General features: G+C 43.7%; 1 protein-coding gene across 5 annotated transcripts in view; it reads left to right on the forward strand.

The window, feature by feature from the left end:
• The window catches only part of nectin1b (nectin cell adhesion molecule 1b), a 121257-nt gene extending 108177 nt beyond the window's left edge, over positions 1-13080 (forward strand). For 2 of the 5 annotated variants that reach the window (XM_078792613.1, XM_058080331.2), the window contains one exon: positions 10567-13080. In XM_078792613.1, coding sequence (XP_078648739.1) covers positions 10567-10794 — 228 coding nt within the window. In that variant the 3' untranslated portion in view covers positions 10795-13080. Of the gene's footprint in view, positions 1-2219; positions 2407-7460; positions 8030-10566 lie in introns of those variants that run through there. The other 3 variants (XM_078792617.1, XM_078792616.1, XM_078792615.1) reach the window with 3 other exon arrangements.
• The last annotated feature ends 279 nt before the right edge of the window (positions 13081-13359 follow it).

A 13359-nucleotide genomic window follows, 5' to 3' on the forward strand; every position in this document is an offset into this window, starting at 1 on the left:
CTCCCTTGGGTGGAGATGGAGAGCAATGAGGTGTCTTCATTTCCCGCCTCTCTCTGTGCCCTCCATCCAAACCCATGACCCAACGAGGTGGACCACATCTGATTTTAATTGTTAATTTTACCATTTATTTTCACGTTTTTGGCATTAACCGTCAGAGAAGAAGATTTTCTTTGTTTTTTTTTTTTACAGCAAACATTTCAATGTTTATTTACTTTTTTGATACATTTTTTTAACTTCTTAACTTCTTGAAAATCAATATGCAGACCACGGCAGTCCATCAGAACACACTAACGATAAAACTCCTACCTGCACAGGAACTCTGATATTATTCATATTCTTGTCTTGCAGGAACCTTTTTTTACACGATTTGCAGGATTTTTTATTGATGACCGCTTTTTTACATGACTAAAATCATTGCTGATAATGTGTGCACCTCAAAGTTCAGGGAAATGGATTGAAATCCGGTTGTCGTCCAGGGGAAGTGCTGTACATTTCATCCATGTTCTTCTTCACGTCTGAGGTGGGATAGCGAGGGCAGCAGCCTAAGCAGAAGACCAGACTTGCCTCTCCGACGCTACTTTAACCAGCTCTTCCCGGTCGATGCCGAGGCGTTCGTAGGCCGATTGAGAGCCATAGTGTCACCAAAGTATCCTGGGTCTTTCCCGGAGCCTCTTACCGGACACTGAACGTGCCCTGAACACCTCCGCAGGGAGACGTCTGCCCGAGCCACTGAGCATGGGTGGGTTTTCTCCGGGAACTCCAGCTTCCTCCCACACTCCAAAAACATGCTAGGTTAATTGGCGACTCCAAATTGTCCATAGGTATGAATGTGAGTGTGAATGGTTGTTTGTCTATATGTGCCCTGTGATTGGCTGGCGACCAGGGTGTACCCCGCCTCTCGCCCAGCGACCCTCGTTAGGATAAGTGGTAGAAAATGAATGAAGGAATGATTCAGGGCATCCGGAGTGGAAGGATAAAATACTTTAACGCTTTGACCTGAAAATATTTCCGTGTGCATAGACCCTTACTATTGACATGCTGCCTTCAAGCACTCACTTCAGTGTGATGAGAAGACTGAGTGGAGGGGAAGAAAATTATTTTTCAGCTTGGTGCTGAAGGCATTGTGTTCATTGATTAGCTCGTTTGAGTCATTAACTCGGTCACTAGGGCCACTTGCTCATCGGGTCAATTGGTCCTTCAATCACACACGCTAGCTGACGACCGCATCTCAGCGTCTGCATGACTGCAGTGTTTTGTCCGTGAAACACAGCCAACATTTGAAGCTGTTTTTCTAAATAAACAACCGATTTATTTGTGAGCAAGACTCAGAGGGAATATTTTTAAAGACATATTTTTGTGAGGGAAGGATAGAGCAGAAGATAGACAGGCGCAGGCGTCTCTAGTGATGTGGGCTGTGTATTGATCTGTTGTGGGAACCGAGCCTAAAGACAAAGCTTTCAATTTAGCGGTGGTTCTACGTTCCTACCCTCACTATGGTCAGGGCTTGGGTGGTGACCAAAAGGACAAAATGTCAGGTACAAGCAGATGAAATGAGCTTTCTCCGTACGGTGACTGGGCTCTCCCTTAGAGATAAGGTCAGATCTGGTCAGGATGCCTCCCTGGGGAGATGTCCAACCGGTAGGAGGCCTCAGGGAAGACCCAGGACACATTGGAGACGATGTCTCTCAACTGGCCCGGGAGCACCTCACTCGTCTGCCGGGAGGAGCTGGACCAATAATTGTGGAGAGGGAAGTCTGGGTTTTCCGGCTTAGGCTGCTGCCCCTGTGACACAAACTCGACACAAACGGACGGACGGACGAATAGCAGGATTACTATTGCAACAGCAAAAAAAATCAACAGTAGGGTAAAAGTAACAGCGGGGTCTAAACCCAGCTATTAGCGGGTAAACAATCCAGGGCTGAATTCTGCTTCATAATGATAGGAAGGATGGATGAATAATCGTTTTTCCAATACGCCAATGAAAACCAAGCTGAGGACGTAAATGTACCTGTCATGTCTGGCTATACCGAGTGTGTGAAGTTTTCGTGTTGGCAGATGGTGAGCGTGTTTGTGTGTACTTTCCCCATTTGTGTCCCATTGGCCGGTTTGTGTCGTAATGCACAGGTGCCGCTCATCGCACTCGTGCATTGTCACCTGCCGCTCTTCATCTCTCCACCGCTGTCGGTCCTCACACGCCTCTCGCCCTTTCTTGTCTCCAGAACTCGGGCCACAAGGACTGCGAGGTCCAGTACGCGGAGCTGGATACTGCAGCCTTGGCCTCGTCTCCCAGCCCGCGAAGCTCCGCTCTGTCTGGCCCCGGGGACCTTGTCGAGTATGCAACCATCCAGCCTAGCTCACACTAGCGCATGCCATTATAGGCCTTTCCCCTCAGACTTTGGCCTGCAGGTACACAGACCCGTGCACTCCTCTTCCTCTTCCTTCTCCTGTCACATGTGGGACCTCTTAAAGATCCTCACCCCCACTGTCCACCTTCTCCTTTGGTGTCGGACAACTTTCTTGGTGCTGCTGTGCGGTCCTGCTGTTATTTCCACATCACTAACGCACGCCCCCTCCGGGCTCAGGCTATGTCCACACCGACATGGATATTTTGTTTCTATACGTTCCTGTCTTTCATCCACACACAACCATCAGATGGAACACAAATTTCACCTCACCTCAGCCTTCACTCAACTTTTTTTTACTTCAAATACTTTTAGTCTCCATGAAAATGAACCATGCAGGGCATTGCACACACATTCACACACACACACACACACACACACACACACATATATATATATATATATGCATGTATGTAAAACCTCAGATGTCGACTGGCTCTGCTGGAGCTGAGAGTTGAAGACAAACGTGAGACTCTACCGAACGTTCCGTACGCCATCCTCCCCCACCATCTAGTCCGACTCATCAGCAAGTGGTCAAAAGTGGACAACTCAGCTCTTGTGTGTCCAAAACTTGCAACTGCAGGTCTGATGATGACGTAGGGTGACATGGCGCCACCCTTTTCATGGGCCCCAAGAAGGCCAGGCACTCTGAGCTGTTGTTTGGTGCATACAACCTTTTCCGTGATTATTTATTTTTCACACCTTAGTGGCAAAATGTGTTTTATCAAATAGCCATGTTGGTGCAACACTGCCTCAGATGATCAGCACCAAAAACAGAAGCAAACAACGTGTCAAAATCACATTGGGTCAAAACGCTGCATCATACACTTCACCTTTTTCATACACAAATCGTCATGTGAATCGAGTGGAAGCCGTAAGCGTTGATAATAGTTCACCATCAAGCAGCCAATCACGGAGACGCACAAATGTTTCTCCTCAAGTGTTTACACCAACCCGTCATGCATAAAGAAAGAGTACATAGCGTGTGTATGTGGGGAGGGGGGGTGCACAGAGTGGCTTTGTTGGCAGATTGGTTTCCATAGCAACCAGGCAACGTCTGGGTTCGGGATGCTCTTGGCCCTGATGGGATGTGCTCAGAGAAAGAGCAGCAGACCTTCTCTTCATATTTAGATGCACTTCCATCCATGTGAAGATGAACTATGGAGATAGAAAGGTATTTCAAATCATGATATTTTGCCCAGAAGTTGTTTGGTAAAAAAGAAAAAAAACAACAATATGAGCTTCTCTGCTTTTTGAGAGAATGGAATCTTTTTGAGCGAATCCTAAAAATCAAATCATTCCAAAACAAAGCCGAAAAACATGCCGTGCCTCAAGGGAGACAAACAAGTCCAGCTCTGGACAATGTCTCTGGTTGCTAGGAGACGCTTTGATACATCTTCTCAATGAAAGAAAGCAGCTTTTCACATCACAGCAAAAATCCTGACAGGGAACCACTACCTGTACTTCTACAGTGTATGTGTATTATTGTGTAGTACATGTGTACTCTCATGGAGCTGGAGGTTACCACAATAATCATTTATCAAAAGAATGGAGAAGAAGATTACCAATTCCGTCTGAATTGGTTAGGTGTGACAAAAAAATAATCACTCAGCAAAACAAAAACACTGCCTGAGGCGATACCGGTCTTGATTACTTGGTGTGCTGCGTGAAATTATTTTCTCTCACTAATCCCTCGTTTATGGCGGTTAATTGGATAAGTATTCCTTCCTTGTTAATAAATACAATATCCATGTAGAGGGTGTAGCATACATATAATGTTTTTATAACTAGGCTGTATTTAACCACATGATTTTTGAAAAATGGTGATAGTAAAGCCACAATGTTTGAACTGCGATGTGGTGATGGGTGAGTCTATTTGTAAAAAAAATGGTCACACGTGAAAGACAGAAAGTGAAGAAATGGTAGACATTGAGAACAGGTAGAGTGAAATAAATATTCTGTAAATGGAAAAGTGATATTTTCAGCACTTCTGAAAGCAATCAAAATATGAGCATCAGTTAAATACTACGTATGTCTACACAAACTGTAGCCACTAGCGTGGTGTACAAAGTACAAGCGTGGGGCGTCACAGTGCCAAGTGAATATTGACAAGTTAGCATGTCTGCCCCCCCCCCCCCCCCCCCCCCCTCCCTCCCTCCCAGCATGTTCAGTCAGCAGCTCAAGAAGTGATGAGGCTGCAGCCGCAACATGTCGGCTTTCCCTGTACGTAGAAAAGGGCATTAGCCTCTTGCCCTCAGGTTGTGCTGTTCGGTAAAACCTCAGTCCAGCTCCTGACTGAAGCGATCGTTCATCCAGACCGGGATCCTTTTTTTTTCCAGTGCAATGAAAGCTTTACAAGTCAAGTCTCCTTTGGGGTGGAAAATAATCTGTCAAAGGAATCAGCCGACTGTTAATCGCCGCATGATTGTGTTTTTTTTTTCAAGTGTTGCTTTGACAGACTTATTACATGATCAGATATTTGGGCAGCTCCTCTTGAAAGCACTTCATCCACGCTCAGAATGACTTCAAGGTGAGCCAGATTTCATTTAGATTAGCGCACAGTTCAAACGCACGTGCTTGATAAAGTTCCCCCTGGCCCCCGGTCCCTCGTGTTTGCTCAAAGTTGGAAGGAACTTTAATTGGAGTGACAGGAAGTCTGACCTGATAGATGCCGTCGGGAGGATCTGCGGGCTATTGGCGTTTTTGGGAAAGGTGACGTTGATACAGTAGATTACTCGGAATGTCATGTGGCCGCTTAGAAATACGTTTTATCACCTTGAGGTGGTTATTACAAGACGATGTTATAGGAAGATACAGGATTTGAGCTCCTTTTAAAATCAAGATAACTCTCTTCAGAGGACATCCCAACGGGTCCGCCAATCTTACTTAGTTGTCCTTTTGTTTGTAAGAACTACTGACTGCGTATTATATCGGCTATCTTCCGTATGCTGGGTTCCGTATCTTCCCATGTGGTACACATTAAAAGACGGGGACTGGAAGTGTTCATGACATCATGGCAGTCCAGCCTTTAGCTAGCGGGAGTCATGGCCAAAAAGCCACTTCCATGGTAAAAGTCTCCTGTTTGGGAACGTTTTGCCTTCCTGATACGTAAAAAGATAAGTGGGTAAAACCAAACATAGTTCAGTAGGGATGGAGACCAGGGCTATTATCCCCACAGGGAACCCAAACGTGACACCAACCGTGAATGTGCTTGATGCCGAGTGTCCATATTATGTTCTACCTGATATTCTCAGGTCACGGACTGGATGGCAACTGGACTGTTCAGGTTCTCTTAGAAGACTGCCTGTGAATATTATCATTCATCCAGGTCATTATATTGTTATGCCAAACCGGGAATATGGTTTACCGTTGCACCCCCTGATTTCATTTGTCCAAAACCTTGATTTAATGTCAGTGTGTGAGACGAGAAGAGCAGTTAGTATTCTCAGGGAATGGACTGGATGGCAATTGGATTGTCTTTGAAGACGTTTGGCCTCTGATTGGAGCATGCTTGATTACAGACTAGGTGGGGCACACAGCAACTAGACAAGATAGGGCAGCTCTAGTCTATTTATCCTGTAAAGGAGGAGGCATGTCGGGACAGGAATGGTTCTTGGCCCTTTGTGGTGTCAAATTACGACAGTTAGGATACAATGGAGTGGGGCCTCTGCCCGCCTGGTTGGTGGTTTGGGTGCTATCACCTTGGTTAGCATCCCATTCTGATGTAACGATGGTCATGGACCCATCTCATAGCAAGGTGGAAATTTGCCTTGAGCTGTCCTATCCAGTCTGACTGGTGCGTGTCCCAGCTAGTCTTTGAGCATGAACTGATGAAGCCTGCTCGGATGAGAGGCCAAATGTCTTCTAAAACAACCAAACATTCCAATTACCATCCATTCAATGCGCCGACAAAGGAGTGACTTCACTGATATGTCGTGTAAGACATCTGACCGTGCCAGGCTCCATCAGGATCTGTGCTCTTTTGACTGCTTTTGGAAGATTTATGAGACTCAAACAGCGGTTGGGTCCACCCGGGCCGCCTCCAACACATTTGTTTTCTCACCAGTTCATAATTTTACTGTCAAATCTGACAGCTGACTTTTCAGGGAGTCGCGTTGTTGTTGTTGTTGTTGAGCTTCTGTGAGGAAAAAAAGAAAACATGACCTCAGGTGAGCTGACAGCGTAGGAATATTTGTTGTTCCTGGAAAAATGCAGCAACCCCAAAACACCCCCTTAGATACTAGGTGTTTATTGTTCTACAATAATCCCGGTACCTCGCTGTTTAGGTCACGCTTTGCTTTGGGTATGGAAAGGAAACAAATTGTCAAACATTGCAACTGCTTAGCGTAGAGACAGACTGCTTGCAGAGACGGAAACGGAAAAGTAGGTAGTACTCTCATCCTGACCATCGCCGACCCACTTTAACTAAAGTACACATCCATCTCCATTTATACACCTATACTACAACACCTGACCTACCTAAGCATGTATCACCATATATCTTCCCAGCCGACCAGTCTACACAGCGACAGACATAAAATTTCTTTTACATACTTTTGTAAAACACATACAATAACGACAATACTTATTGTACCTACTACCGACTGCACCTGGCTACATACAAAAAAGTATGGTGAACATCTAATAAAAGAGCGGAGGTTCTTGATCTGGAATAGAAGCACATGATTCCGTGAGTCTATGCCTTGCGTTTCTCTCTAAAGTCGGAATTACAGGAAAAGAGAGTTTCTCACTCCGCCGTCCACTCGGCTGGCCCCAAAATGTCAAGATTAAGAACAAGGACAGCCCTCACCCATAATAACTCAAATACGTTTCCCAGCTCGCCTGCAACCGCTCAAGGTCTTTGTCTCCTTGTTTGTGTTTGTCTCACCGCTAGCTGATACCCAGATGGAACCTTGTTGTTTGGGCAATGTGTTAGCTCATCTAACGGTTTTGCTAGCAGCTTGCTTACTAATAAATACCCCCACACTTCACCCATAGAACATATTCTATACTCTGTACTCATAACCTTACTGGAAATTTCCCAAATCCTTTCTCCAGAGCTGGGATGCTGGTTTTCCTAGATGTAGAGATGTGTGAGGAATAGTCGTAAGTCCCCTCTTTTTTCACTCTCATTTTCATTATGCTGTTTTTCTCACTTTCTTGTGTTTCTGATGAAAATGTCTGGGAATTTCAAATTTAAAACATTTGTAATTCAGTAGAAAATTACTCAAATTTAGCACAAGGGCTCGTATTCATATGGAAGGGTTTTGTACGATCAAATCCTTTCCTTTAGGCTAAGGCCACATAAACACCGATATTTGGGATTTTTTTTCCCCAAAATCGGCTGTCTCAGCATTGGTGTATACAAATTTCTGGTGTCATGTTGTATATCGACTCTATGTAAGCAATATTGGGTTTTACTGATTGCATTCCATACAGTGGCAGACCATTAAAATAACAATAATAAAATGGATTTACATGTGCTGTTTATGGGTCAAGAAAAGATGTCAATTTCAATGTCTGCAGCATATTGGCACGGCGCAGGCCACACAGCGAGGAGACCCAAGTACGATTCCCCGCTCTGGTATCTCAGTGTGGAGTTTGCATGTTCTCCACGTGCATGTGTGAGTTTTCTCTGGGTACTCTGGTTTTCCTCCCACATTCCAAAAACATGCTAGGTTAATTGGCGACTCCAAATTGTCCATAGGTATGAATGTGAGTGTGAATGGTTGTTCGTCTATATGTGCCCTGTGATTGGCTGGCCACCAGTCCAGGGTGCACTCTGGCCACTTAACCAAAGACAGCCTATGCGACCCTAGTGAGGATACACGGCATAGAAAATCAATGGACGGATGCGGCATGTTGATTATTTAAAAAAATAAACATTTTGTCTGAAATCAACATTTAAAGGAGAAAAACGCATCCAGCCTTAAACAGTATCTACAAAAGGATGACCACATGTTAAGAATGTTATTAATCATCTACTTGGGCATAATTGTGGTGAGTGTTTCTTCTGAACTCGGCTAACTTTTATGTTCTAGCGATAAAAGAAACCTGAATGATTGTAAAGATCCCCAGACTCTGCATCGTTCGTTGCTGTGACGAGGGAGATGACCCCAAAGGCAAAGCAATCAAAGCTCTATCTATAGTTTAAAATGTAATCAATAAATTGACTGGATACTATTAAATGAAGCATTGGATTTAAGCACTTTATATATGGATGTGTTTTTTTAAATATTTTCTTAATGATTAAAGATAAAAAGGTTACAGTCTGCCTGTCGGTGATGTGTGGGTATGTGTTGTATATCCGGGTATGTGGTGGTGATGGAGTTGGAGTGGACCCGTGAAATCAGTTGATTGGCTTCTTCTTTTGGTCACTTCATTCAGTATTCATGTTTGACTCATCTGGCCTTGGTTGAAACTCCTTTTCTATGACATTCATGGAGGCAATATGCAAAATAAGGATGTTTAGTACGCTTCTGAATGGTATCTGTCAATAGATACGTAGCAGTCTTCATGATATCATGTTACCGGTGTCCATGTCCGGGTTACAACACACAACTAGGAATGTTACAAATACAATCCCCAATACAATCTAACACTGTGCATGTGCGCTGGCTTAGGAGAGTCGATTGGGACGTCCTTAAAAATGGCATTTTCATAAGATATTGGGTGTGTTTTCCTTCATATACGGAAAAGGTAAGTGAAGCCTTTTAAGCTCATTGATCTGAGCGTCAGAAAAAGCTAACTTTCATTCAAATCTGAAATATGTTCATTTTGCCTCTGCATCACAGTTACACACCTAATGCAAACATCATTATTATGTTTTTTTGGTTTGTTTTCATCATTTGTTTGCATCAAATGAAACTTTGCAACTTAAAAATCATTTTGGTCAAAGCTGTTGGGACCAATCATGTTGTGCTCTCTGCTGAACTTCCCATCTAACGGTTCTTCTTTTCAGCATTCAGACATTTTTGGTAACACTTTAGAATAAGGTACACAAAAATCTTACTTCCTCCTTAGTTCTTGATTAGTTCCTCAGTAACTACTGTAATTCTGTGTACCTTGTTACAAGTGAGACCACATTTTGTTCTTTGGAAGCAGCACAGGATGACAACGTCTGCAGGACACTGAGCTCTGTCATGTGAAATTATTCTCATTGACCTCTGCAGAACAGAGAAGGCCATTTTTCAAGTTCTTTATAAAGTATTAACTTTGTAAAGCTTTGCTTTTTGCTTATTATCTCTTGCCGGGATCGAATTGGGTTCCGACCAGGGACCTTAACTTATAAACGCAAAGTCCCGGTGTGGATTAGCAGCTCTTCTACTCTGACTTTCTCACCTTGGGCTCTATTTTTGTAGACCAGACGTGGCGCACCAACCCTGCACTGCAACTACGCTATGACAACAAGGTGTGGCCAGCGCACTTTGCAATTTTTGTGAACGGCGCAGTCCAGAGCAGCACGGCGCACACAGGCCTCCGTCCCTCCTACTGGTGCAAGTGGGAGGACAGAAGGTGTAAGAGTGTAATCTTACGGAATCAAATTGCTATTAAATGCGCAGGACTGGACTGCACATCAAACCACAATGCAGGTCACCATCACTGTTGAGCACCTGGCCGGAGACATGTAATCTGTTCCTGTGTCCACGAATAGGAGTAGAAAATGATTACAATTACATCAAACACAGCAGCAGGCTAATCCTGGCATCGTGCTTGCGATCCACCTCTGTCAATGCCAAATAGGAGAACCCTTGGTTGAATATTCTTTACCGGGATCTCTTCTTCATCCTCCTTGCAATAATGCACTCCATCTTTTTAAATTAAAAGATTAAGATTAAAGATTAAGATTAAAACAGAGAAAGATATAGTGTATGTGTCAAACGTCTTTAATCTGAGACGGATTGAAATTTATATGCGCAGTTCAGTCTACCAGATTAGCAAATCCGCGTCGCTGCAGACGCCACACCAATCAACCTGTCTATCTCATGTTCATCCATCCATCCCTCACTCATGAACAAGACCCCAAAGTACTGAATCAAGAACCACCAGTGCAAAATGTCCATTCTTGCAATTGTGCAAAAGTCTTAAAACTGCAATCAGGAGCGTTTGCCTGATGACTCTCCATGTCGGACACTCAACAACATCCCCTTGTCCTCTCTGGCAGGACTCTGGGAAACATCCGGAAGAGCCGCTGAACCCTGCCGAGTACATGACCCACCAGCGCGACATGGAGCACCTGGCCGAGTCTCAGCCCACCCAAGCACACCCGCCTGTTACCTTCCTGCCCCAGCACGCCTACGCCCAGCCCCCCTCCAATGAGCCCATGTACTCCAACACCGGCTTCTCCGCCCCCGGCCCTCGACCGCCTTTCCCCAAGGAGCAGTCCGTGTGACAGGGTGGTGTCTCCACCCCTCCAACCGGTTAAAGGTTAAACCCCGCCTCCTGCTTGTTTCCAGCTTGAGTGCTTTTCTACTTCCTTTGTAAAACATTTGTTAGCACCTTCTTCGCTGGCTAGTCGACACCATTGCTTTTCTCTTTCTTTCCGTATCTGTCAATCAAAAGCTTGCTTGCCTCCTGGAAAGTCGACTGTATTGTGCATTTGCTCCGGTGTGTTCTCGTGAAAATAAGAATAATAATAAAGAAAAAAAGATTGTTCTCTGATGACAAACCCTTTGACTTGCCAGGATTGTTACGTGATGGTGAACCCTTTGTCGCTTGGCTGTTTTTGATTGATAACGTTCTAACATTCGTTAGAAGTGAATGTTAGCACAATTAGCTAGCAGGAAACATGCGCACACAATCATGAGGGGAAAAAAAAGGCTTGCAATGCAGGACGATCTCTTTTTATGAAATAAAATCAAGTATTTCCAAGCAGTAGCAGGCAAAGACATGTAGCGCCATCGTAGTTTAGCTCCATTGTCCAACGGGACTTATATAAGATCTTTGAAGATTGATTGGTGACGCACCCCATACCCGCGTTTTCATATCCGTCACTTGTGTAGATGCAGAGGAAGACAATCACTCGCCTTCAAGCCTTGTTTCCACCAAGCAGCACACATACGTGTACCTTTTTAGCCGCTAACAGTGTGTGTAAGCAACTGTAATACAGGAAGTGCATTGTTTTGTTTTTATCGCATAAAGTGTTTTGAGTCTCCAGATGGCTGAAACGTCATCATGAAACATTTATGTGACATTTATCGGTTGTACCTCCCATTATCAGCGACATCCTGCGTGAACAATGCTACTATTGTTAGCTTACAATCATTATCTTCAACTTTACCTCCCATTTACAGTGGTATGAAAAAGTATCTGAACCTTTTGGAATTTCTCACATTTCTGCATAAAATCACCAACAAATGTGATCTGATCTTTGTCAAAATGACACAGATGACAAAAAACAGTGTCTGATTTAAATAAAACCACCCAAACATTTATAGGTTTTCATATTTTAACAAATGACAAAAGGGGGGGAAAGTAACTGAACATCACATTTAATATTTTGTGGCCCCCCCCTTTGGCAGCAATAACTTCAACCAGACGCTTCCTGTAGATGCAGATCAGTACGACACATCGATCAGAACTAATCTTGACCCATTCTTCTTTCCAAAACTGCTTTAGTTCAGTCAGATTCCTGGGATGTCTGGCATGAATCGCTGTCTTGAGGCCATGCCACTTTTTCATACCGCTGTACTGCTACTGTTTTAAGGAGCTGAGCTCGCTTCTTGGTGGAATCGTGGATGACTGGCAAGAGAACTTAAGACTGTTCGAAAAAAAGCTTCCGTCTGTGACTTGTTTTTGTTTGTTTTGGGTAATAAATTCATCGCTGATGTCAGCAGCTGAACCAGACAAAAAGCCTGCAACTGTACAAAGCACTTGATTGGATACCATACATAAGCTAGCATCACATGCTTACTGTACTTACACTATAATACTTACTGTACATACATAAGCCAGCATCACACATACACTACTTACAGTACATACAGTACAGTACTTACAGTACATACAGTAGAAAGGGTACAGACAGTACAGTACATAGAGTATAGTACTTACAGTAGCTAGATAAGCCCTCACAAAGCAAATTGGACTGACATGTACTTTTTGTGTGTATTTTGTTGCCATGTAAGTAATATGTACATATAGTGTATGGGAAGAAAGTAGTGTGTACAAGGGAAGTATGTACAGTATGTTGTGTTTGTGTTGAAAGTGAATTGATGTTGTTGGTGGTTTTCAAAAGAGTTTTGTTTGCTTTGTTTGTTAGCGGCGGGTCGAAACGAAGGAGTTTATTAGCGTAGCACTGAAACACAAGCTTGTCTTTTAGTGACACATTTAAAGAAGTATGATGATGGTTATGAAATACTGTACGTACATGTCAGGAAGTCATGTCATGTTGTCAAAAGTGTCTTTTCCCGTCAGGTTTAGTTCTTACCAAGGTTGCTTTTCCACATGTTCTTGTGTTTTTTGTACGACTGTAACATTTACTTTTATTTTTCTAAATATACAGTATACTGTACATATTTATTTATCGGTTGGCCACACCTTCCATTTGTGCGACAACACCTTCTCACGGAATGATGACATGATGTGAATTGTTAGTTTTTTATCATGTGTGTGTGTAAATATTAACATGTGTGGAAAAAAAAAAAAGCTGAAGATTAAAGCTCACAAATTGCCCGGCTTTCTTGTTGAAGCTTGGTGTTTTCCGTGCGTTTGGCTGCACTCGTACGAGGCAGCGCTTGAGATTCAAGAGTGTTTGTGTTGGCAACAAAGTCATCTTGGTAACCATGGCAACTGTGTGGGAGAATGCAACCAGGTCTGCATCTCATGACAACAAGCTACTGATTGAACTTGAAAAAAAAGATTTTCCTCCACGTGGCCTTGACCATGTTGTGATGACCTTCCCCAGTTGCACAAAAACCAAGACAATAAGAAAGGAGTGACAAGGTAAAGGTGAGTT

This window comes from Doryrhamphus excisus, linkage group LG8 (genome assembly GCF_037039965.1).
Source record: "Doryrhamphus excisus strain RoL-2023G ecotype Guam linkage group LG8, RoL_Dexc_Guam_v1.1, whole genome shotgun sequence".
NCBI lineage: Eukaryota > Metazoa > Chordata > Actinopteri > Syngnathiformes > Syngnathidae > Doryrhamphus > Doryrhamphus excisus.